General features: G+C 35.5%; 1 protein-coding gene across 5 annotated transcripts in view; it reads right to left on the bottom strand.

Annotated features, from left to right (window-relative positions):
- Nucleotides 1-497: 497 nt before the first annotated feature.
- Nucleotides 498-27957, bottom strand: part of CPNE3 (copine 3) — a 48393-nt gene continuing 20933 nt past the window's right edge. For all 5 annotated transcript variants that reach the window (XM_060610846.3, XM_060610850.3, XM_060610848.3 and 2 more), the window contains 11 exons: nucleotides 25691-25774; nucleotides 22981-23070; nucleotides 17989-18087; nucleotides 16012-16098; nucleotides 15185-15244; nucleotides 14567-14700; nucleotides 10250-10304; nucleotides 10118-10169; nucleotides 6802-6935; nucleotides 5460-5696; nucleotides 498-3602 (listed from right to left, as the gene is read on the bottom strand). In XM_060610846.3, the coding sequence (XP_060466829.1) occupies nucleotides 3492-3602; nucleotides 5460-5696; nucleotides 6802-6935; nucleotides 10118-10169; nucleotides 10250-10304; nucleotides 14567-14700; nucleotides 15185-15244; nucleotides 16012-16098; nucleotides 17989-18087; nucleotides 22981-23070; nucleotides 25691-25774 (1143 nt within the window). In that variant the 3' untranslated portion in view covers nucleotides 498-3491. The remainder of the gene's footprint in view (nucleotides 3603-5459; nucleotides 5697-6801; nucleotides 6936-10117; nucleotides 10170-10249; nucleotides 10305-14566; nucleotides 14701-15184; nucleotides 15245-16011; nucleotides 16099-17988; nucleotides 18088-22980; nucleotides 23071-25690; nucleotides 25775-27957) is intronic.

Below are 27957 nucleotides of genomic sequence, written 5' to 3'. Positions count from 1 at the left end.
TGGATGGGTCAAGTCTCCTGCTACAATATGTTACATCATACACTGATCTCATGTTTCTGTAATTACTCATTTAATGTTTTCTCTCTCCCCCAGTCCATTATTTCTATGAAGGCAGCAGCTGCAGCCCCTAGGTCACCACTGTATCCCCAAGGCCCTGCCCGATGACTGCAACATAACAGAAGCAATTAAAACAAAAAACAAAAAAGTAAGGTGGGTATACTGCCCTGCTTAACACAACTGATTCAACGTGAGCACCATATTGTTTAGGCCATCCAGCTATAAGCTGAGAACCTATCCCTTGCACCCAGAAATGTATCTTCAATGCATTCATTATATTTTAAATGAATAACTCCTATAAAATAATAAAAAGCCCCAAACTGCTCAGTGCAGCAATACATGAATACAGGCCACCCTAAATACTATATTCACTTTATTTCTAATTTTTCTACTGGTTTTGATAACAATTTAGAGAAAGAATAAATGAAAACAAGGCACTATTATTGAATCACATCAAGAAATAACTTTATCCAAAGGGAATTCAAATGGAAGATATATTTAACATGAATTCATACATTAGTAACTTATACACTTATTATCAAGTACAACATCATTAAAGCACAAGATAGTCTCTTGCCAATCATAACCAAACCTCTGGCTTCCCTTATGTGTCACTCCCATGACTATCAACTGCACACAGAAAGAGACTAGAAGAAATTTATTGAAGATGGTTTTCCTGGAAATTTATAAAATGAAAAAGGCAAAATATGTCAAATAAAGCATAAACAGCAATGGGGCCCAGAACTTTTTCTGGAAAGGGTGCCTAAGGCACTACCAAAATGAACAGTTGTAAATCCCTGATCTGACTTTGAAATTTTATGATCTTAAAAATTTCAATTCAAAGCACAAGGTGACATAACCATGCTAATTGGTATATATTATTTTCTCAGTGCAGGCATATGTGAGAAATATTACGTTTGCCCAGGGCACTGTCACCCCAATACGTGTTTGTAAGACAGATGATCATATGAGATGGAAAAGTCAACTTGGTTATTTTTTTTAATGCATTTTAAGAACTGGTGACAGTGCAGTGCATGGTGGCACAATAGGGAAAAGGACTATTTTTATACAAAACAATATTAAATCAGTATGTGATGAGGTGAAATGGTGAAATAGTAAGAATTTTACCAAATGATAATTTAGAAACTGTAAATGCTTTTATTCAGAACTGCAAAAAGGCATCAATTATCCTCATTTGCTGGAATCATAGTTCCTATGAATAATAGCATCTACTGATGAACCTGATCAAGAATGAATTTTTAAAAAGTAATTTAAAAATTGGAATGATTCTGGTTAAAACCAGCATATAAAATTATGAAGACCAAATCAGACAGTGGTGACAGAAGTAGCAGTATTTGGCTAATGAAAACAATGAATGCTCACGACCAGTGGTTCCCAGGTGCCCAGTGCTGGTGACTCAGGGCTGCCAGCGGCTGGTTAAGGGGAGGGAGGAGGAGGACCAGTGAGAGGGACTCTGGACCCTGCTCCAGCGTAGAGAAGCTCCACTTCTATCTGTTTCACCATACATTGAGGATGTGTGTATGTCATTTTTTTTTAAGGCTCCAAAAAAAAATCCTGAAAACCACAGCAATATATATATGCTGTTTCCAAGCACACAAAGAGAACTGAAATCAGGACATCTGAGACAACAAAGGCTCCAAACTACTGGAAGAATTACCAGTTTTTTTCTCACTTAACTAATGCTAAAATGATTTGTCAACTGAGATATGCCATAGAGTAACAGCCTATTAGGCACCTTCAAGTTAACAGCACGTATGCAGATGCTAGCTAGCTAAGTGGGAAGGCAGGAACTGCTCGCATGAGTTAGGCAACCACAAGCACAAGCAGGTCTCCTCTTAGCCTGACCTTGACAACATGTGACTTCTGAGAAGCCAAAGTTCTTCATGGCTGAGAGCTCATCTCCCTTCGACATTTCAGAGAATGAGAGATATGAGCTGCGATGCAAGTTTCAGTAAGGAAAGGCATGTCAGCAAGGCACCAGGTGCATCCACTTAAGGACATATGATAAACACACAATTTTTAACATTAAATTGTTAGAGATGATTGGCCAACATATGAATATGCATAGTACTTGGCACACAGGTCCTTTAATAAAATGTTACTGAATCTATTCTGAAAATGTCTGAATATGTTCTAAAGGGTAAAAAACAGAGAAAAAAATAATTCTACTCTAAAAAAACAAAAAGCACGTAAAGTCCACCCTATCCTAATGCAGCAGCAGTGGGAAATTTTTTTTTAAGTTACAACAGGTTTTATGCTGAATACATACATTCTGGACTTAGGAAATAACACATTATTAAAATGCAAAATTTGATTTTGATTAATACATGACCACTATCATGAGTTTAAAAATCAGACTAAAATGTTACTAAAAAAACGGAGCAAATGTCTAAATGAATCTGTACAAATGTACAAATCAATGTATGAGATCTTAGCAAGGAAAATATAAAAATTGTCTTTTTTTAATAACTAAAGTATTTCGTTAGTTAAAAGGGAATGGAATTCTGAATTTCCTCTTATATGTTTGGTCCTCATAGCTTCTGTGGACAAAGCAGTCCTAACCATTTTAGCAAATTCCAATTAAAATACTCTAATAATGTTGAATCTAGGATAAACTATCATCTCTGCAGATACAGAATCCTGAATGTCCCACATAGTAAATGAAAAGGTCGAATCTGACCATGTTTACAGTATTCCACAATAGAAATAAAAGATCCAGAAGGGCAAATAAAAATGGCTTACTTACATGAGGTTCCTTTTACCTACTGATTGTACATTTTAAGAATTGAATATGTACCTTCCCTTCGAATGATTCAGTATTATTTATGAAGTCCTAAGCGAATGCATACTGTTTTGTAAACTGCAATGTCTAAAGTGCAGCAATTTTGAGGCAAAAGTGAATGAAGTTTTATCCCATGGAAAAGCATTGAATACAGTTATAGGAACAAATTCAATATCATGTAATTTAAGAAGTTCTTGTCATCAGGTATGGACATTGGTTTATAAAACATATATTGCCTAGAACAAAGTATAGCAACCTGTAAATCACATCCTAGCAATTTTCCATTCTCTCTAGGGGCAAACATTCAAAAAACAGCATTTTCACAATATGTAAATAAACAACCACAACCACCAAATCAGCTCTTCTCACGCGAGCTTCTAATCCTGATAGTGTCACTGCAAGTCACTAGCAATCACAGCACTGATTGAGCAGAGATTAACTTAGCACTTTCCTCCAAAAAAAGTATAAAAAGAATGCTTTAAATAGATATAATCCACAGAGAACTAGGTTTACATCATAAATGCTAGGGATGAAAAGCATGTAAAATAACAGATTCATGATTTGGGGTGGGAGAGGAATCCATTGCTCCATACAGCACAAAAGAATTCTGCTCCTGCGGCCATGGCTCCTTTCATTTCTTAGCTGGGTTCTTGGGAGGAAGGAGTTTGTATGTGTTGAAGTAGCCCACCACCTGCTGGGGGATCTCTGCCAAGACACACTGAGCAAGCGCTTCTTTTGGAGCCTTACGAAAAACAAAATCAAAGTGACTTTATTAGTAACCAAATTTGTACTGGCATTTTGATAACAGACTAGGAATACCTCACCAGTCAGTAAGAAACAGTAATTCCCAATTCCTAGGCCTGTATCTTGTCTTAGGAATGGTCTATGAAGCATGGAATAAGCTAAGTAACTAATGTTACTTAAGAGTGTTTTATTACCCCCACTAACATTTATCAAGTCCTTTTTTGGTGCCAACATTTTGGCATTTGACAATTTTTTTTGTTCCTTAGCTTTTAAATGTGGGTCTTTCATTTACTTAGTGTTAATTTTTTTAACTTTATATTTTGAAATACAGATTCATAGGAAGTTGCAAAAATAATACAGAGAGTCTTCACCCAGTTTCTTCCAAAGGCAATATCTTATATAACTATAGTGTAATATCAAAACCAGGAAACTAGTAATGGTACATTTCACAGACCTTACTCAGATTTTACCAGTTTTATTTTACATGTGTTCATTTGCATGTGTGTTTGCATTATTCTGTGTAATTTTATCATCTGGGTAGATCTGTATAACCATAACCACAATAGAGATACACAATGGTTTTGGGTGCCTCGGGGGCTCAGGTCATGATCTCATGGATCGTGAGTTCAAATCCTACATCTGGTGAAATCGAGCCCTGCTTGGGGTGAGCTCCTGTCCAGCTTCGGGTGAATCCCACTTCTCTCCATCTTTCTTTCTCTCTCTCTCTCTCTCCCCCCTCCCCCGGTAGTATTCTCTCTCTCCTTCTCTCTCGCCCCTCGTTCACTTGCACCCTCTCTCTCTAAAAAAAAAAAAAACAACAAAAAAAGATACACAACAGTTTCATCACCACAAGGATCCCTAACATTACTGCTTTTAATCACCTCCCCCTACACTGACACACTGGCTGGTGGGAATGTAAAAGAGCATAGTTTCTTTCATAATTAAACATGCAGTAATCATACGACCCAGCAACTGCACTTCTGGGTATTTATCCCAGAGAAATAAAAACTCATGTTCACACAAACACCTGTACATGAATGTTTATAGCATGTTGGCATATAATAGACAAAATCTGGAAACAATTAAAGATGTCCTTCAATGAGTGAATGGTTAAATAAACCAGTATACCTATACCTATACCTATACCTCATGGAATAGGTATAGGTATACCTATACCATGGAATACGCCTCATGGAATGGAATACATTCCATGGAATACACCTCAGCAATCAAAATAAACACAAGCAGCAACAATGCATAATACTATGCTGAGTGAAAAAAAGCCAATCCCAACATTTCTATAACATTCTTGAAATGACAAAATTATAGAAATGGAGAACAGATTAGTGGTTGCCAGGGGTTAAGGCAGGGTGGAGGTGCAAGGGAAGTGGGTGTGGCTCTAAGAGGGCCACAAGAGGGGTCCCACAGGTGATGGGCCTTATTTACATCAACGTCTATATCCCAGCTGTGATTCTGTGCTGCAGTTTTACAAGACATTACCATTGGAGTAAACTGGGTAAAACAGGGTCCTGAGAGATTTTCATCAAGTCAACTTCCAGTTTGACAAATTCATCATATACTTGTACAGAATTTTTCTGTTGTTACATACATAGGTAAAGATAAAATTAAAACATTCACAGCAACACCACTTATAACAATTTATCATATAGACTGCAAGAAACACACAAGTACACAACTTGAAGCAAAACTGCTGAATCTAATCAGCACTCTTCAAACCAAAAATCCACACATCCTCTAACCCCAGACTCCCACTCAACCACTTGGTTATGGATTGGTGAAGGTCTGTCGTCAAACTCCTTAGTGTATATGAAGAATAAGGAGGAGTGGTACTCACATTCTGGAACTGTCTGAAAGGCACAAACTGGACGATATCTCGGATGGCTACCTCGCCTGATGGGGACCGCAGACTTCCACCGTCACCATCCAGAAACTCCATGGCACTGAAGTCAGCACCTCCCACTCCAACAATGATGATGGACATAGGAAGCTTGGCAGCATTAACTATAGCTTGTCTGGTCTCATCAAGGTCTGTTATCACACCATCAGTAATGATTAAGAGCACAAAATATTGCTGCCAAAAAAGAAAATTATATCCACTGAGCACAGGTTGAGCTCCCAAACAATAAAAGCAACAGTTAAAAACATCTCCAGCTTGATGAGTCTTTCAGTCTCTTTCTTATTCATTTTCCTTTCCAGTCTCTACCTAGGATACCATCTACATAAAATATTCTAAGACTCTCTAATGACAAGGAAATTTATTTATACAAAAATTGCAGGTTCATTAAAAATGCAACAGACCACAAAATACAGTTGGTATAAATATACAGAAGCAAGACATCTAAATGTCAGACATTAAACTTTTAGTGAGCATTGGAATAAACACTTTGATGTAACAGAAGTATTAAATATGTTAAAGTATCGATCAAGAGAGTAAGTGGCAACTCTGTTTCTAAAAGGTCAAATATGAAAGAAGCAGAATTGTTTATCAAACTAAAGTGCACTTTTTGAAAAATGGATATGGTTTGGGGAGGAATCTTTCTCTCAATACTGTCATCTCTGATAAACATTTTTAGGGAATGGTAAAATGTTACATAAAGTTGTTACCCCATCTTTTGGATCATTTAAGTCTAGAATGGAAATAAGTTTTATAACAGAGCAATCATGTGCTAAGTGTTCACTCTGCCCCAGGCACTGTGCACTTTATATGAATTATATTATTTCACTTTTCAGCAGTTGTATGAGGTAGTTATCCCTGCCTTACTTTTGGGTATAATGAAACTAAGAGAGATTTGGTATCAAAATCCAACAGATAATGGTTGTCTAATTCAGACCCTTTTAGGACAGTAAGTAATTTTTCATCACTAACTGAAACAGTAAATTTCCTCAAGCCTTAATTTGTTAAGTCTACCTTTGAAAAGGTAGGTATTAGCCATTTCTTTTTAGTAGAACCTATCTAAGAAAATTAATTCAAATGGAAGAGAAAAGACTCATGAGTACAAGGGTTATTTTTTTGTTGTCCTGCTTTTAATGATCACTAATTTAAAAATAACAGATGTTACTCTGAAACCAAGGACAGCTATCTTATTATTTCATGCTCTTTGTATCTTGATGGATCTCGGCACCAAAGGCAACTACCAACCCATATTCTCCCTGTCCCCTGGCACTATGATACTTACAGAAGCTGTCTGTTGTTGTGTTGCTGCAGCAGCAAACCTGGCCACATGATTTATGATTGGAGAAAAATTAGTTGGTCCATAGAGTTTTATCTGAGGAAGGCAGGCCCTATATGCCTCTACAATGCCTTGGATTCCTAGGCCAAGAAAAGCAGTATTAAAAATTGTCAAGCACAATTTAATTGTTCATTGTTCACTACACCTGTTAATTTAATTAATATACATGTATAATTATATATATGTATATATATATATATATATATATATATATATATACACACACACACACTATATTGCTTTAAATAGTTAAAAATTCTATATTCAAGAGTTTCTCTTCAGCCATATATTACAAAACTTCTTAGTTATGCTCTATTGCAAAAACCTAAATGCTTCCCTCCTCCAACCAAAGGCATTTATTTTCATCTCAGCCAAATTATTCATTAATCTATAGTAGGACTGTTATATTGCCTAATTTTTGTTGTTTTAGGACTAAGACTCTAATGGAAAAGAATGAAAAAGGTGCTGTATCATACAACTGACGATAAGGCGTAAGTAAAAGTTATTGATTAAAATGGAAAAACTTTTGCATAGATGGCCAAAGATTCTCTGGACTCAGATGGCTATAATCCTAATGTTAATTCTAGTCAAGGGTTTATTCAGTAACTTAAAGATTAAGCATGGTATGATAAACTGTATAGTTCTAAAAACTCATTTCCAGCTTGTGTTTTACATTTTGCTGCAGAAATACTAATGTGTTTGTTGATGCAGTACCGCCCAGGCCTGCCGAGATGTTGCATAGTAGAAGACGGGGCAGGGCCATTTGACTAGCTTTGACCACGCATGTAGATGGACATGACATTCATGTCTAAGTAGATATTTTAAGAACCACTGCCTATTTTCACCAGCAATCTTGCTCTTTCCTTCTGCAAAGAGAGCAGAACATCTCAGTCAAGGTTCTGAGTCCCAGAAAGAGAAGAAATACCGAGCAGACTAGCCACATGTAAAGGGATATATAAAGTGAGCAAGAAATAAACTGTTATTATTATAAATTACTGAGAGATTGGTTATTATAACAGCACAACTTAGTGGAATTTGAATGGCATTCCTGGTAAAAACACTCCTGATGAAGTTTTCATGTGACATACATGCCTGTTGAATCTACCCCTAACATTAGAGTGTCAAGGATGCAGGTAAGATACTAGAAATCCTCAAGAAATTCCCCCACTATACTTGGTGAGATTAAGGAAATCTGCCTGAAAAAGTTTTACATGTAAACTAAAACAGGTGTCTTGCTTTAAAAATGTCCAACAGGGGGTGCCTGGGTGGCTCAGTCAGTTAAACCTCTGACTTTGGCTCAGGTCATGATCTCATGGCTCATGAGTTCAAGCTCTGCATTGGGGTCTGTGCTGACAGCTCAGAGCCTGGAGCCTGCTTCAGATTCTGTGTCTCCCTCTCTCTCTGCCCCTCCCCTGCTCGCACTCTCTCTCTCTCTCCCTCTCTGTCAAAAAAATAATAAATAATTTTTAAAAGTTCTATTTAAAATGTCCAACAGAACAGAGATCAACAAGGAAAAGAAGTATATACTTGATTTAAAAGCTTCACAAGACCAGTGCTCTCCTCTTAACATTTAAGAGTTCTAATTAGCTCCTATTAGTCACTTTGAAGTTAGGAATAAGTCTCATGAACATCCTTTGAGAAAGTGACTAATTCATATGTACAGGTGACTTTACATGCACAAGGTGAAGCTGTAACTAGTGGTCAGTCAGTTCAGTGCTAACAAAAATAATATTAACATAGGCCAGCAGCAGGATCTTACTGCAATGATACATGCTATAGAAAATTTGAGTCCTCACAGCAATAATATTCTTTTTCATTTTTATCATTTCAGTCTGCTTTTCAATCTGAAGATATATAAGCTGTTAATTAAATTTCTTCACAAATATCCATTGCCTTCAGTTCCTCCACTAAAATTAAATTATGCCAAAATCCTTCCTTTGCATTAAAGGAACAAGCAAGACATATTATTTCTGGGCACCTAAGTTCAATGATTAATCAAGAAAAGGGAATTCAACTCCCTTGCTTTAAAATAAGGCATATTTTTTTTCAGTACAGTATGTCCTCTGTCTAAAACCAAATGGATTATTTTTTTCAGACTATAAACCAAAAATAGAAAAGCTATGCTTGGTGACAGCCCAAAGATGGGCTCATTTTACTCAGAGTAAATGAACTTCTAAAATGAACTTTCACATGATGTAAGTCATCCATATTTATTGGCAAGAAATAAAACCTAATTAACACCAAATTCCAAAAATTGTTCCAATTTCATCATAAGCACGAAACACAGTTCTTGACAAGAATTGCTATTCCCGATTTCAAATGGCTAGGGATAAAAAGGTCACAACCAGCCACTGAAAGTACATCAAAGGAACATTGAATTAGTATGGAAAGTGTGTCCTAGAAAAAAACAAGAAAACCCTAATACAAACTATTCCCAACAAAATGTTCATGGTCTTCTGCTCTATGAATATTGTTCATGAAAACTGAAGATAAGGAAAGAACGCCCTCTTCTGTTAGAAATCTAAATATTCTGTAATTGTCAAAAGGACCCTTTGCAGAAAATTAGCTTATTAGCTACAATTATATGCTTCTTTCCCTACCTCCTTTTCCTCCTACAAACAGTTCAGACTTGTATCATATTGTAGGACATTTGGCATTTTAGCTGGATTGTTCACTGGGGTAAAAAGGAGGAAAGACTTGGATATTTGAGGTATAAAGAAGAAAATGAAATGAAACAGATGTTGGTTTTCTGCTGTCTATGTAGAGGAGAGCCACTGTGGGAGCTTAATTCTTTGTTCTGTTGTTAGCCCACTCAGATGTAATCTGAGTAACAAGTAATTTGATGCTGGACATGTTTTCCTTGTAGAGAGTGACTGCTACTCTGAGAAAAGCTTCACAAATCTGTATATTGGATTACTTGTTTTATTAAAGGTTTGTTTTAAAACCAACCTGTATGTGAAAATAATATGATTACGAATATTGATCTGTTCTCAAGACTGAGAATCTTGTTTTTCTATTGAACCTCTCAAGGTAGAACTTAGCCAACAATCATCTTCATAATAGATTTGCACCATTATTATCTTTACCACTTGAACCAACAACCTGGTGTAATTCTTCCACTTTATACAACAGAATGTTAAATATGTCACGAAAAGAAAATGAGGAAGGGAATTTGAGTAGTATTGAATCACAAGAAAACAACAAGTAACAAACACTAGTGAGGCTTTCTGTGTAAAATCTTCCTGTTAACTTTTTAGCTTACCGTTGCAGTAGGGATTGGATGGATTAAAGTTCATTGGAAATTCATGCGAAACCTGTCAAAAGATGAAAGGACTCATTAGACCCTGTTTTGCTTTTGTTGGAGGGAAATATTTAAAATAGGATTTCCTCTCACCTGCCACTGAGGAGGTATCTGAGCTCCAAAACCAAACGCTGGAAACATTTTATCACTAAAAAGAAAATTTGAAAAAACTGAAAAGTAACTTTTTTCTCAAAATAGAAAATTTTATCTTTGCTCATAATAAAACCAATAGAGCTTGTTTTAAAAAAAATTCAAAATCTAAGGCAAACACAAAGATTAAACCCATAATAACCACTAGAGAACTAATGTTAATATTTGGCAACTATCACTCTAAGTACTTTTCTGTGTAACAAGAGTGAAAAATGTCTCTCTCTATATATATTTATAAAACTGGAGTTTATATTCATATTTTATAACATACTCTTTTCTACTTAAACACTGTATATCATTTTGCTGAATAAATATTTAGATAAATCCATAAAGCCCTAAAAAACAAAAGTTCATTCGCTTATAGCAAACTCATTTGGCAGCAAAACCTGACCTCAACTGATATGAGGTTATTTATAGCTTTTATTCATACTACTGAATATGAATATTCATACATTTGGCCACAGAAACATGGTGCAAAGTCACATATAAAATTCTCACATTTCTGTAGCAAAATATATGAATATTTGGCCCCAATGGTGTGGGGATAAGGGATTATGGACCTGAATATATAACATCATGTGAATGGCTAAATATTCCACTGTATGGATATTCTCCCACAACCAATAAACATCCAATGCTTTGCTCTTATAAAACACTGTAATGAACATACTAATTTTTATGCTGGGATATTCTTTTTATATTAATTCTTAATTGTTCTTTTTGCGTTTAGGATAGAACCTAAGTTAGACACATTCTACACTTGCAACATGAAAAAGAAGTAAACACCTATTTTGGTAAATGTATGTTTTTTGGGGGGTGTCTATTTCAGCAGTTTGTCTATATTCTATACAAAATAGTATGCTAACAGGGGCACCTGGCTGCCTCAGTTGGTGGAGCATGTGACTCTTGGTCTCAGGATTGTGAGTTCAAGCCCCATGTTGGGTGTAGAGATTACTTAAAAATTCACCTGGGTGGCTCAGTTGGTTAAGCATCTGACTTCGGCTCAGGTCATGATCCCACGGTTCGTGGGTTCAAGCCCCGTGTCAGGCTCTGTGTTCACAGCTCAGAGCCTGGAGCCTGCTTCAGATTCTCTGTCTCCCTCTCTCTCTGCCCCTCCCCTACTCTGTCTCTCTCTTTCAAAATCAAATAAATATTAAAATAAAATAAATCAAATCAAATCTTAAAAAAAAATAGTGTCCTAACATATATAGGTATGATTTTAGGAATACAAATTCAGTTCTTGTCTAGTTTAGCAGCTGTAACAACCCCTTTCCCTAAAATGTCATCTCTATCACATCTCTATATTAAGTTCAAGTACACCCTAGGCTCTATTTCAAGACTTGTTTTGTTCCACTGTCATGTACTAGTTCTGTAATATTAATTAATACACCTTTTTTTACAGTTTATTTATTTTGAGAGAAAGAGATCAAGCATGTGGTGGGGAGGGGCAGAGAGAGAAGGAGAGAGAATTTCAAGCAGGGTTCAGGCTGTCTGCACAGAGCCCGATTCAAGGCTCCATCCCACGAACCATGAGATCATGACCTGAGCAGAAGTCAGATGATTAACTGAGTGACCCAGGTGCCTCTAATTAATACAGCATTAAAATAAGTTTTAATATCTGCTAAAACAAAACTCCCCTTCATTTCTTTTTTTCTCCCCCTCAAAAATTTTTTGGATTCATTTTTCCCACTAGGAAATTTTAAAAATCATTTTATCAGGGTTCCATTGCAATTTTGATAGGAATTGCTTAATTCTGGGATAATTTTTATATATTACATCATTATGACATCTGCCTATCTAGAATCATGGTATAGCTCTCCATTTAAACAAGTTTCCTTCTTTGTCCCTCAGTACAATTTTGTAGTTTTCCCTCACTAAAGATCCTAGAACTCTCTGAATTCATGCTTAATTTTTATTGCATTATGAACTGTGATCTTGTATCTGCTATAATTTCTTCAATTGGTTATTGCTGGCTACTGAGAAGTTACTGATTTTTTAATTTTATGTTGTATCTGACCACCTTTCTGAACTCTCACTGATTTCTAATATTTTTTTACTTGATTCTCTTAGGTTTAAATTTATTCCTTACAGGTTTGGTAGAATTTATGTATGAAACTGTCTTGGCCTGGTTCTCTTGTGAGGAGTGGCTCTTTGGACTATACCATTCCTTCCATGGTTCTAGTCTCTTCAGGCTTCCTGCCTCTTTGAGTCAACTTTGCTAATTTAAAGCTTCCCCCCAAAATCTTCCTTTAATCCAGATGTTCCAGTGTAATAAGTTTTATTGAGTATTAACTTACAATTGTTAATTTTTTTTTTTGGATCTATGCTTATAATCTCTGTCTCATTACTAATATTCTATGCATGTTGTTGGCAAGATTTGCCTATGTTTTGTTGAACTTGCAAAGAATCATCTTGTCATTTAATTTATTCATTTAGTGGTGGTTTTAAAACTTTCCAAGTCCCTTACTTTTGGTGCTTAGAGGACATACAGCAAAGTACACAAAATAGCCTGGAGAGCATGTCTCTGGAGCAGACAGCCCAGGCTCAATTCTGTTTCTGCCAGTTACCAATTGAGTCACTCTGGACAAGCTACTTAACTTCCTATGCCTAAATTTTCTCATCTACACAATGCAGATGATAATGGATGATAATAGTACATATGTCACAGCAAATTATAAAGATCAGATGAGCATCACATAGAAACTACATTAAATTGTGCCTGACACATGATGGCTCATACACAGATAGAATCTGCTATTATCATCATATCTTTATTTTTTCTTCCTATTCTTTAATTTTATTTTGTTGAAACTCTATTTCATTTATATTTGATTTTTCTTCTTTAAAAAATAAAAGCATGTAAAGCCAGAAATTTTCCTCTATTAAAGATAGGACCATGTATAGTCTTCTTGTTTCCTTCTATTTCTAAATAGTCTGTTGTTATAGTTTGATTTCCTCTTTCATCTAACAACTACTTAAGATTTTTTTAAATTTCCATATGGTAAATTCTTTTTAGTTATCCTTTTGTTATTAACTTCCAGGTGGCAGTCTGAGAAAGAAACCTTATAAATTTTTTATTCTTTATATAAACTCCATTTTAATTGTGTTGCTTTAAAAGTTTTATTATAGGAGAGCCTGGGTGGCTCAGTCAGTTAAGTGTCCAACTCTTGATTTCGGCTTTAGCTGTGATCTTGTGGTTCGTGAGTTCAAGCCTCACATGAGGTTCCATGCTGACAGTGCTGAGGGGCTCCATGCTGAAAGTGTGGAGCCTGCTTGGGATTCTCTCTCTCCCCCTCTCTCTCTGTCCCTTCCCCATTTGTGCTCTCTCTCTCTCAAAATAAATAAATAAAAACTTAAAAATTTTTTTTTAATTATTTCTAACTATTTTCAGTTGAAATACTTTCATACTCTTTTATCAAATATGTCCATGGTTATATTTCCATTTTGGATTATATAACAAAGTATTCTATAAAATAATTTTTTATTACATTTATTGAGTTTTGACTTAAATCATACCAGGTTGATATTGATATTGCCACCTTTGCTTTAGATTAGTTTTCATTTGCCTGAAAAGATTACCTCTTTAAATGTTGTAACAGATTAATAAAAAGCTCCATCAATTTGTGTAAGGGCTTTTATCATAAAATAATAGGCAAAGGCAAGTGAAAATTTATACTGTGCTCTAAGAGATCCAGAACAAAAATGTATTAATGTAGATTGCTTTCTATTGTTTGGTAAACCTTCAAGAGGACCTATTTAATCTCTTAAAAATCTATACATTGAGAATCTATTCAAAATATTTTATAACAGTTAAGTCAAGTTATCTCTTGGCACTTGTTCAAGGTTGCCATTAAGAAAATAATTTGACAGCCACTGGCAAGAAACAGACATGTTAGTAAATAGTGTCTGTGAATGTTTACAGAATGTGTCATCTGAACTTCAATCACACAGGTAACTTATCCCTAATGAGTAAACCCCAAGGAAACCAGATCAAAGAAACAAGCTTGTGGGCTCTTTATAACTGATCACAGCCAGAGATTAGAGGTCAAAAGTAAACACTAAGACTGTCACCAAGAAAAAACTAGAAAAGAGAACAGGAAAGAAATTTTAGGGATAAAGCTACCCTTACCATGCCCCTTCCCCTCCCCCCTGTCAACCCCAGCAGTCTTATCACCAACAACTATATCCAAGTACTAGCAGATGAAACAGAAACTGCCCCTTCTGGGGAGTTATAAAAACAAATATTTTAGTCATACTCACGCATCATAATCTTGAATGACCAGTCCCACAGACCAGATAGCAGTCAAATACTCATTAACACCATTGGGGCTGATGTAATGAAGGGAATCAGGAGACCTTGGGTCGCCATTTGAGCCAGTGAAGTCCACTCCCACCTGCCAAATAACAATTGCAGCCCTTAATAAGGAAAAGCCTACACTCGATGTCCAGGAGATGAAACAAATATTCATCCCAGAGCCTGCTGCTACCATTTTCTAACAAATGCCTGGGCCTACCAGTTTTTCCACAGACAAACAATTAAAGCTTCAGCATGAAACAATCTGTTATTCCTATTTTTTCTAGATGCCTCAAATCCATGACTTTAGATGTAGGGCTTATTTTTGTATGTTGTTTGACTAATGCTTCTATAATTTTAAATTGCTATAGGACATATTTGCTTTCCATCAGAAGAAACAGATCTGATCAACAAAGTTGAAAGCTTGTGGATGAGCTTATTAGACAACCTGTCTGAGGAGATCATACTAAACAGCTTGTATAAATTTCATCACTAAGTCAGTTTTACAGGAAGGATAGAACACTGCAAAATGGTAGGAAAAAGTAATATGTTACACGACTTTTGAAAAAGTCAGTGTTACTTACAGTAAAATTCAGCTGACATCCTCCCATGATATAGTCAAGGAATGTGCATTCCACTGTAATCTAAAAACAGATAGCACTGTTAAAATTAAAACTCTTTTACTATACAAGAGATACAAAGAGCTCTCTGGCATACGTTTTTAACAGTTTAGAAACTGAACAAAACATGATATAAGCATGTGGAAACCACCCCAGCATTTGAGTTTAAGGTACCGCTGCCCCTACTTGTCATGAATTTGTATGATTTTAATTTGAGATAATTAAAGCAATGTTAAGATTAGAATATTAATGGCCAAAGATGAAATCACTTTAGGTTTTAAGAAACTGGCAATGAATCTAATATGTTGAGAGCTTTAATAAGCATAATAATTGAATTTTTTAAATAAAAAACAAAACCAGAAAAACCTCATTTGTTTGTTGTAAGAAATCTCTTGAATTTTCCCCTCTGTTTACAATATCTCAACTCGAAATTATGACCAGGATAGATGCACTGGGTCAGGTCATTTCTGCTAATGCTCTGGGAAAATACCATGATGCTTCATATTTCTTACAATAAGGAAAAAACTTTAATAATCTTTTCTTTTGCTAAAAAGTTGTCAAACCTTGGAACCAAATTTACTTGAAAGATTTCTTTACTATTTCCTACTCTCTTCTTTTCCTTAAGGGTATCCAGATGCTCATGTGATTTTCAATTGCCCAAAATTCAATTCACATTTCTTAAGAAAAAACTTTAATATTCTTTGTCTGTTTGCTTAATATATACCATATTGAAAAAAGCACTTGAAATGGAATCTCATTACACTTACTATAAATGGTCAATATCAACTAACCTCACAATGTTTCACACTGATAACACCTGAATTCTTGTAGCTTTTCTTCTTTTGCCTCTTTTTTTCATTTATGCATTCAAATTCCACCTATAGGAAGAAAAGACAAAATGTTAATTCTTTCTAGCAATACTAAAAATGCCAATGTGGGCCGCCTGGGTAGCTCAGTTGGTTAAGCATTCGACTCTTGGTTTCGGCTCAGGTCATAATCTCACAGTGCTTGAGTTCAAGCCCCACATCGGGCTCTGTGCTGACAGTGCAAAGCCTGTTTGGGATTCTCTGTCTCCCTCTCTCTCTGCAAAGTGTCTACCAAGTGGCAGGCACTATTCCAGGCACTGAAAACAGAGATGGTAAGATATGGCCTTGCTTTTGAAGAATAAGAGTAGGTAAACCTTGCCATGGCAGCAACATTAAAAGCCTCATTCTGTCATGGAGGAGGGAAGGATCAAGATAGTTGGATTTAGGAAAACTCTACATGATCCATAAAGTATTACAGAGTTGGTTGTTCATTCAATATCTTCTAAAAGTAGTTCATTTACTGATTCTGAAGGATAGTGACAACAATCCGGATCACTCTTCATATTTAGTTCTTTTAGGTAGCTTGCTTTTTTTGAATTGTTCAGATTTTTAGCATTTGCCATTAGTTCTGCTTTAAAAAAAATTCTTTAGGATATTTACAGCTGAATTTTGCTGTTTTAATTGAACTACTAGGTATGATTTTTTAAAGTTTATTTATGTATTTTGAGAGAGAGAGCATGAGAGCATGCGAGTGAGGGGGAGGGACAGAGAGAGAGAACCCCTAGCAGGCTCCGTGCTTGGGGCTCAATCTCATGAACCATGAGATCATGACCTGAGCTGAAATCAAGAGTTGTATGCCTAACTGACTGAGCAACCCAGATGCCCCTAAACCATTAGGAATGATTTTAAAAGCCTTTCATACTTCACACAAACATTTTTGTATAGTCTACTTCTAGTACCTGGCCTTTGTGACCAGGGAGTAGGGACAGGGCTATAGATCTCTATGTGACCTACTAAAAATTCTAGTCTCATTATGTTTGTTTAAAACTCATTTCTCCCCATTACTTAAACCAAATGGCTCATAAGTGTTATTTATTTATTTTGTAGTTACGTTTTGATCTAAAACTATCAGTATCTTTTAGATCACCTCACTTACATGACTAGGTAAAAAAGACCTCATCTAACCATAACTTACTCTTATGTTTTCAAAATCAAAGGCTATATGCATGAACATTATGCAGGTAATAATTCATATTATTCTATTTTAAGTAAGCTATAAAGAGAATTAATAGCTTATCTCATTCAAACTAGAAAGGAAATAAGATGGGAGCAATTGATAAATTTTACTTATAAAATGCTCTGGAATAATTTTTAGGCACCTCGGCTTTAGAGACAGGAAAGTTTCAGAAGCACTTTTAGCAATATGTTGGGATGCTAAATAATAAACTGAATGTAGTTAAAGCACATTAATGATCTTGACAAAATTAGTGCCATTAGATGGAGGCTTAATATTACATAATTTGAAATACCATAATTATCCTTTTATCCTTCCCTTCAGTGAAGAAAAGTCGGAGAGAAGAATGAGAGGCATATTGTAAAAGCGGGTCCAAAAGGAATATAAATGTACACAGATCAAGTCCAGGTATTTATCTAGTGTTGTAGAACTTAATTATTATGACCAATGAAATACCAAATGCTTTAAAACTAGGGTTTTCCAATCAAACCACATATGTTGTCTGAAGCCAAAGGAAACCAAACCTCTAAATACAAATGTAAACTTATACTCCAAGATGAATTTTGGATCATCCAATTACTACACAAATAAAATCCACAGATTTCATAGCATTTTATAATACAGAGTAAAACCATGGCAAACTGTTTGCTATACCAAGGGGGAAAAAATGAAATAATAAATACATGGCCAACCATAAAGTACATTCAAATGACAAAGATATAACTTACAGGTGAGTTTCTGGAGGCTTCTTTCAGTTTTGTCATGGTGGTTTGAAATGTTCCAATGAGATCATGTGACCCATCATTATCATAATCATAGCACTCTACCTGGAATTAAGTATAATAAGAATATATAAAAATCAACAAAATTTTGTTTAAAAGGATTGGCTGCAATAATTGAGACTTACCAGGAAGTGCCCTTTTAATTAAAATAAGTGAAAATGTTTATTATGCAGCTCTACTTAGAGAAGTAGGAAGTAACTTCCTGGAGGAGTAATACTGAAACACTTCAAACCCCAGCTATCCTTGGAATGGGGCTCTAGGATAGATCATAGGCAGACAAAAAGTACAAATATTGTTTAAATTCCATATTAAGCAGTTCCCAGTTCACCATCATGCTCTTTATAAGAGCTGATAAAATCAAAATGAAATTACGTCTTCTTTCTCATCCACTTCTTTACTTTGTTATCACTATACAATGACTAAAAGCCATCATCTGCAGGAAGAAAGGAAGTCAGATCCTAGACAGCTAAAAATTGTATAATTAAATCCTAGATGATTTAGAAATATGGAATATGTATTTCATCAGCTGCAATCCGGTAAGGCTAGGTTTGTATTCAGAGTTAGATATGATGAAGTCATATCTGCATCCTTCTGAGAATCACAAGTCTTACAATAAAAAAGAAAATTCAAGGGAAAGAGTACTTGATCCATTGAGGAACTATCTATTCTAGGTCATATTGGCTCTATTTCCATGTAAGACAGGGTGAATTCTAGTCTTACCTATGCCTCTGGTCAAATGTTTGCTCTTTCTTACAGCAGGCAGAAGAGAGCTGAGGGTATATTTGTTTATATTTTTGTTTTTGTTTTTATTTTTAAGTAGGCTCCACCCCCAGCATGGAGCCCGATGTGGGGCTTGAACCCACGATGCTGAGATTAAGACCTGAGCTGAGATCAAGAGTCCGATGCTCAACTGAATGAGCCATCGAGGCACCCCAAGAGCTGCATGTAATTTTGTGCCAAGTTGACAGAGTAACCAGAGGGTAAATATTCACAAGAATACCTGATTATTCATTGTAATGAAAAAATTAATGTGGTGTGAACTGTTAGCAAGGAGAGGTGTCCATTGTGATCACTGGATAACTAACATTTTTAGAGTGCTTTATAATTTCAGAACAGATTATCTCATTTCTGCAAACATTTTTATGTGCACTGCACACATTCTCTACTTAGGCTTGTGAAGTAGGCAAAGGAATTAAATAGTCATAGAAGATGATATGTTTTATTTGGTAACCAATATAGGTAAAGCTATGCTGAGGGCACTTTTGAATTCTTCAAGAGCCTATGATTTAAAATAAAAGCCTATAAGAAGAAGTGATTTGCCAAGAAAGCATCCTTTACAAAGTTATATTAATTGCCAAGCTAAAATGCTGAGCGATTCTATATGTTCAGCCAGCAAAATGATTTACCTTCTTCTCAGTTCTATGAGAAGTGAACTAAGCGCCTATAACAAGGAGTCTTTCATTCCTTACTAATATTTTCATTGGTATTCAGGAAGACTAAAAACCAATCAATAAAAACAAGGCCCAGAATTGCAATTTTGAGTAACAGTAAAGGATTTTTATTTTTAGAAACACTTTGGTCATGTACCAATTATGACAGTTTGATTCTTGCCTTATGTATCTGGTATTTAATTTTTAAACCAAAGCCCTTTATCTGACTCTTCAAAGTATCAGGAGAAAAGAAAATTAATGATCTTACTATTTTTTTTCTAGAGAAATAAAATTAAGATAAAGCCAAAACACTCTTAATATTTTCATGCATTTTTAATGCATTTCTTTAAATTATGGAAAATAGAACTGGACCTTTTTTTTTTTTAGGCAAGCTCTATACCCAATGTGGGGCTTGAACTTACCACCCCATGATCAAGAGTAGCATGCTCTATGGACTGAGCCAGCCAGGTGCCCCCAAATTTTGCATTTTAGATTTGCATTCAGCAAACTCCAATTTATATATAAGATCAAGCTTTTTTTTTTTTTTTTTTAATTTTTTTTTCAACGTTTTTTATTTATTTTTGGGACAGAGAGAGACATAGCATGAACGGGGGAGGGGCAGAGAGAGAGGGAGACACAGAATCAGAAACAGGCTCCAGGCTCTGAGCCATCAGCCCAGAGCCTGACGCGGGGCTCGAACTCATGGACCGTGAGATCGTGACCTGGCTGAAGTCGGACGCTTAACCGACTGCGCCACCCAGGCGCCCCAGATCAAGCTTTGATAAGGCCAATTTTATTTTTAAGAAGCTTATGAACACCTAAAACTCTTCATATGTTTAGACTGCCTGAGACTTCAGGGAATGTTAAAATATTTTTAAACTGTAATTTCTGATAGCACACTATAATAAATATACAGGAAAACCTCACTGTTGCCCCCACTGAAGGCAAATGTTTGGTGCTAAAGAAAGATGTAACATTTATAATACTGGCATATGGTCAGATATAGTTTGAGGTAAATGATATAATAATTTGTGCCATTTAATTTCTCTTCTCAAAAATACAAAAACTAGTACTATTGGCTGTTTTAAACAACAGTATCAGCAGTGCTTATGAAATTGAAATATATGCATATATACATATGCACATATGTATATATGTAAAAGAATGTACACACCACACAATACTACATTCACTAAGGCATTCCCATTTTAGGCAAGGTGGTAGCATGCATGATTATTTCTTTTATTCATTGATATTATGAAAATAATAATACATGCTGGAGTGATAACACTGGCACGTTCACACAGCAAATTACTAATTATTCTGACTCTATTCTGTGCTCTAATGCTCTTTGCTACACCTCTAAACAGTTTCCAAACACCACAAGAATCACAGATGTATGACTTTGTGATATTGCAAAGAAATAGAGAACTAAAGAAAGACAGTCATGATATGGCAAACCAAATTGTGTACAGTTAAAACAAACTGAGAAACTTTTAAGAACGGAAGACATTCATCAGAGAAAGCTCATAAAATCAGTTTACTTACTATAATAAAATAGCCCTGTAAGCATGCCACTGTGTGCAAAAGAAAGTTTAAAAAACATTGTTTCATTGTTAACATATTATTATAAGCAACCAGTTATGTTTTAGGCATTTTTCCCCCAGGCTTTCCTGTTTCTCAGAGCTAATAAAGTATCAACTTACTATTTTTTTTAATCTTTATTTATTTTTGAGAGAGACAGAGAGAGTGACTATAAGCAGGGGAGGGGCAGAGAGAGAAAGGGAGATACAGAATCTGAGGCAGGCTCCAGGCTCTGAGCTATCAGCACAGATCCAGATGCAGGGCTCGAACTCATGGACCACAAGATCATGACCTGAGCCAAAGTTGGATACTCAATCGACTAAGCCACCCAGGTGGGTGCCCCTCAACTTACTATTTTTAATGTGAAATGCAAAAGTTTAATATGACAATAGAAAGTAATTTTTAAAACTACTGTTCTATTTATTTGTTACCTAAATTTTCACTGCTGTTTGAAATACAACATAAATCATACTTATATTGATTTTCAATGTTTATTTATTTATTTATTTTGAAGGTGGAGGGGCACAGAGAGAGGAAAAGAGAGAATCCCAAGCAGGCTCTACCCTATCAGCACAGAGTCCAATGTGGGGAACTCACGATCCGTGAGATCATGACCTGAGGTGAAATAAAGAGTCGGCGCTTAACCAATTGAGCCACCCAAGCGCCTCTATATTGATTTCTGAAGTTCTCTGTCAACTGAGGACAAATTTTTACAGAGCTAAGGAATGAAACTGTTTTCAATGTAACAGTATCTATTCTATGTATAATGGTTTATAAAACTTCTACTTTCATTAATTTAATCCTTCCTTTCTTTTGTAACATAGACATTATTTTCTCTGTTATATAAATGAAGAAGTCAGATGACCTCCCCAAGATCCCTTATCTGGTTGAAAGCCTAAGTCAAGACTTGAACTATAGCCTGACACAAAATCCAGTGTTCCATGCCATCACCTTTCCTGTTTTTACCATATTCATTACCAAAGGAAAAATAAAACAAAAACACCCACTTCAGTTTACTGACTCTAAACACAAGAGACTTCTATCTGGAATCTTATGTAAAGAGACTCTAGGGGTGCCTCATTTGCTCAGTAGGTTAAGTGTCCAACTTTGGCTCAGGTCATGATCTCACGGTTTGTGAGTTCGAGCCCTGCGTCAGGCTCTGTGCTGACAGCTCAGAGCCTGGAGCCTGCTTTGGATTCTGTGTCTCCCTCTCTCTCTGCCCCTCCTCTACCCCCTCACAGTCAGTCTCTGTCTCTCAAAAATAAATAAAACTTAAAAAAAAAACAAGAGACTCTAGTAAAATATGTCTTAAAAATAATAAATATTTTCTGTTAAATAGCTATAAATTAAACCATTAAACAAAAATTCTTAGTCACCTGCTGCTACTCCCTGTACCCACCCTGCTCTCCTAACACTTTATACTAAAGCTATCTAAAAGTTTTCAATGAATACTATCTTGCTCTGAAAATAAGCGATGGAAAATGCCACCACTATTCTCTTTTGCTGCTCCTCTCTGCTATAGGGGGAAGCTTTGGGTTTTTAGTTAAAGTAACATCTGCTTTTATCCACAAGGGCCATACCAAAGTCAAAGATTGCAGTTAAAGGTTTCTATTTGCAGAGCAAATGAATCTTATTAAAAGGAGGAAAGATTTAAATTGGACATTCTATTTTTTAAAATGAAGAGTAAAATAAAAATCACAATGTTTGAATTAAGCATTAGGTCAACATATCAGTCAAACATATCTACTCCTTTGAACTATTTACTTACCAGAGACATTTCTATTTTAGTATTCCTAAATAAAAATACAATTCAATCCTTACAGGTATCTATTATATCATTAACTTTTATTAAATACTATCTAATCTATTAGTTTTATGAAAGACGTATGTGTGTATAAATAACATCCACATAAATTCAAATTACCTTGATAGTTTTGTCCATATCTCCATAGCACAGGGAGTTAAGAGAGATTTTAAAAGGCCTCCAAACAGGATTCAAGTTATTTTTAATAACCTGTAAAGATTCCAAGACTAGTTAGAAAAATATTCAGTTCATTAACATTTTCCCTTCCTTTTCCTAGATTCTTGCTATACTCTCACAATCATCCTTCACCTCTTCACCCAGTCAACTTTTTCAATGAGAAACTTAGGTAGGACAATATTATACAATTGTTATAAGAAAAATGTGACAGATACATTCTGAGAAAAGAAAAAAACTACTTGGAAAATTTATTTTACCCATCACAAGGTACATTTAGAAACTACTGATTGTTGATTCTGTTGGAAACCAGGGTTTTCATTGCAGGACATAGAAGATTCAAATTTGGAATAAAAAAAGGATGAGAAAGAATCTGGGTTGGACTTGAATTGAAAAAATAGTCTAAATTGATGATTTAAAATTGTTATAAATATACATACACATAATAAACAGATATACACAAATACACATTTCCTAGCTCTGTCCATTGAAAAGACCTAAATGCAATGACATCTGGGTAGCAATGAGTACATCTAGCACTACTCTCTTAAGGGTTGATAGGGGGTGGGAGGGAGGGGTGGGTGGGTGATGGGTATTGAGGAGGGCACCTTTTGGGATGAGCACTGGGTGTTGTATGGAAACCAATTTGACAATAAATTTCATATATTGAAAAAAATAATTTATTTATTTTTAATTTACATCCAAGTTAGTATATGGTGCAACAATGATTTCAGGAGTAGATTCCTTAATAGCACTACTGTCTTAAAGGAACTGGGTTCCTCCAGAGAAATGGCTCATTCTGGACCTGGGATAGGGTGAGCACAAGGTGACCTGAGAATATACTTTAATGTAAAGTAAGAGAATGAAGGGTGCCTGGCTGGCTCAGTCTGAAGAGCATATGACTCCTGATCTGGGGGTAATGAGTTTGAGCCCCACATTGGTGTAGACACTACTAAAAAGTAAATAAATAAATAAATAAATAAATAAATAAACTTAAAAAAAACATAAATATGGGGCACCTGGGTGGCTCAGTTGGTTAAGCATTCAACTTTGGCTTAGGTCATGATCTCGTGGTTCTTGAGTTCAAGCCCCGCTCAGGCTGTGCTGACAAGACAGAGTCACCTGCTTCAGATTCTATGTGTCCCTCGCTCTCTGCCCCTCCCCTGTTCATTCTCTCTCTCTTTCTCTCTCTCTCTCAAAAATAAACATTAAAAAATTTTTAAAAATTAAAAACAGTAAACATAAATAAATAAATAAATAAATAAATAAATAAATAAATAAAGTAATGCTTAAAGACTAATGGGGTCATGTTAAAAGAACCCAGGAGCCTTTTGACATCACTCTCCCTGGTCAAACTTGGATTAATTTGAACTGCAAAAATAATGACCATAATGATTTGTGACACAAATACGCTGCTATAAAAGTCATGAGTCTATAATGATACTAAAAATAAAAAAAGGATGTGGGAGAGGAGAGATGAAAGAAGAGTATCTGCTATTATATGTAAAGGGATAAAAGATTTAGGAAAAAATCACTATTTTATAACCCCTAATATAAAAATTGATTCAGGATGGATCATCACTGGACAGGTGATATGCTAAAGAACAATTTATTCGTTCAGTCTCAAAGTATCACACCATAGATCACTTATTAATTACAAAGTTTAAAAAATGGGACTTTATCATAGTAAGATCTGGTGGTCACCAGCTTAACCAAGTAGAACAAGGTTGGCAACATCAATACTGGACAACCTGATACTATGGGTCCCTTGATGATGCAAAGCAAGATGCACACATAATGTTCTTGATGGAAATGTTTGATTTGGATACAATCGTAAGGAAACAAAAGACTCAGAATGTTGGACATACTAGCCTTGATTATTCAGGAGATTCAATGGCATGAAGAAAGATATAAGGCAGATAGGGAGAAGAATCGTATATACTGGGAACATAAGAACCCAATGCAAAATGTGAACCTTGAATTGATCCTGGACAAAACTATACACACACACACACACACACACACACACACACACACACACACACACAGATTTGTGTGTGTGTGTGTGTGTGTGTGTGTGTGTGTGTGTGTGATGTGTGAGACAACTGGGGAAATCTGAAGTTAAAGGATATACTGGGTGATATTATAAATCCATATTAATTCTCTCAAGTGTAGTTGTGTAGGAGAATGCCCTTGTTCTTGAGAAATACCTGTTGTAGTATTAAGGTGAAGGGAATTGATATCTGAAGCCTACATTAGGACAGCTTTGCAAATGGGAACTATTTGTGTGCATGGGTGCATGCGTGTGTGTGTGTGTGTGTGTGTGTGTGTGTGTGTAAGTGAGAGAGAAAGAACACACATACAGATATGACCAGTTGGTAAGTCTAGGTGAAGGATACACAGGTATACATTTTAGTGCTTTTTACAGGGTCTTAAATATTTCAAAATAAAAATTTTGCTAATAATTCAGCATAGTAGCACTTCCTCATGAAAAGAAGAAAAAAAATGAAAAAAATGAGTATGTTGATCTTGCATCTCTGTCTATATATGTCTGAACTCAGATTGATATTTTTATAAATATAAAATTTTTTAAAATTTAGATTACTAGAATTCCAACAGAAACCTCAACTCTACTTTTTCAAATTCAGATACTCACCTCTGTTCGATGAACCATTAGCCAGTTTCCATCAGATGTCTGCTTGTGGAATTCCAGGTATGGATCTGACTTTCCAAATAGATCCTACATTAAAAAAAAGAAATCAATTCTTCTCCTTTGAAACCATGTAAAACCATACTTTATACATGTTACGTGTTAGCAATATCAAAAGTCTAACTCCATAGTACAGATATATACAACACAGTACAGTAGTAAATACAAATCCCATCACCTTACTCATGAACTTATAAACTTGCTGATGTCTATAAGGGGAACTATTAAGGCATTTGTGATATATGCTCATAATCCTATGTATCACAACTTCACTTCTCAAAAAACATGAGAACATTGCTATAAAATATAATGAACAACAGGACCCATAATCAATAAAATATGTTTTGGGCTTGTTTTCATTATTAACAGTATTCATTTGCATAGCACTGAATAGTTTGATATAAATGCCATCCCAAACATTAGTCATACTATATGAAGGGCAGAGCAGTTATCAGCAATAAAATGGATTCAGAGAGGTTAAATAACTTTGCCAAGATCACACATCTAATTTAATTGACGGATCTGAGTCTTGACTTTATATCTTATCCTTCTATGTCCAACACTCTCTCCCCAATTCCACACATTTCTTTACATACATAAGGGAGTAGAGGTAAATATGTAGAGTGCATAATAGAATTATTTCAAGGGTACAAAATACATCTTCTTTTTCCTCTGTAATTCACCACAGCACCTGTATAATGCTGACGCACACTGAGTGTTCAAAAATACCCTTATCGCTATCCTCAACATAAACACACACACACACACACACACACACACACACACAGATAAAATTCTGGAAGAATGACCAAATCACTCACAGAGGTCAAACTTAAGCAGAGATTATAAATGATTTTGTTTTCTCATTTTTGTTTGTTTTCATTTTGAAATTTCCATACTCCTTAGAATATATTACTTATTATTTGTCAAAATGAAAAGACACCTGTTATATCAGGATCTCTTTACTTTTTTAAATTTTTTTAATGTTTATTTATTTTTGAGAGAGAGAGAGAGAGAGAGAGAGAGAGAGAGAGAGAGACAGCATGAGCGGGGGAGGGTCAGAGAGAGAGGGAGATGGAGAATCTGAAGCAGGCTCCAGGCTCTGAGCTGTCAGCACAGAGCCCGATGCTGGGCTTGAACTCACAAACAGTGAGATCATGACCTGAGCCAAAGCTGGACACCTAACCGACTGAGCCACCCAGGAGCCCCAAAAAGACACCTGTTAACTCCACAGTAATGTATGCAGTTAATGTCCTTGAACTGAGCATTTTCTGAGTCCTAAATTAACCTCAGTATTATATTAAGAACTAAGATAATGTTACTTCCCTCTTCAGCAGTTCAATGTCAAGCAAGTAACATATTTGGTACAGTCAAAAATATAAACACAAGGGTGCCTGGCTGGCTTAGTCTAAAGAACATGTGACTCTTGACCTTGGGGTCATGAGTTTGAGCCCCATGTTGAGTGAGAATACTTAAATAAATAAACTTTTAATATATATATGGGTATATAAACACAAAGGCTATGCAGAACTTTTAAAATTTAACCTTATCACTAAGAAGAGTCTTAAGAATCAGGGGCGACTGTGTGGCTCAGTCATTTAAGCATCCAACTTTTGGTTTTGGCTCAGGTCATGATCTCAAGGTTCGTGGGACGGAGCCCTGCATCGGGGTCTGTGCTGACAGCATGGAACCTGCTTGGGATGCTCTCTCTCTTCCCCTCCCCTGCTTGCCCATATGTGCATACTCTCCCTCTCTCAAAATAAATAAATAAACTCTAAAAAAGAATCACTGTAATAAGTCTCTCTGTGAACCATTTTATAATAGCACTTTAGAAAAGTTAACTTTCTAAAAACACATTAATGTACCCTGTCTGGCCTATCTTAGAAATAAACCTATGAGAAGGGCAGAATCATTATCATTCTGAAGGTTAGACAACAAATGTTGTTTGAAAGTTCATGAAGTTGTCAGTAGTAGAATTAAAAGAAGAATTATTAGTTCCTGACTCAGACCTCCATAACATGTTAAGTGATGAAAGCAAGGTGGAGGAAGTGTGTATATGTACATAATATATATATATATATATATATATATATATACACACACACACACACACACACACATATATATACACACATATATACACACACATATATATGTATGAAGGTATATATGTATGTATGTTACAGTTACCCAAGGCCTGGGGGTAGGGAATA

Source organism: Panthera onca, chromosome F2, assembly GCF_046562875.1.
Source record: "Panthera onca isolate mPanOnc1 chromosome F2, mPanOnc1 haplotype 2, whole genome shotgun sequence".
Lineage (NCBI taxonomy): Eukaryota > Metazoa > Chordata > Mammalia > Carnivora > Felidae > Panthera > Panthera onca.
Note: the sequence above shows the minus strand (reverse complement) of the source record. Positions and strands in the feature narration are given on the sequence as shown.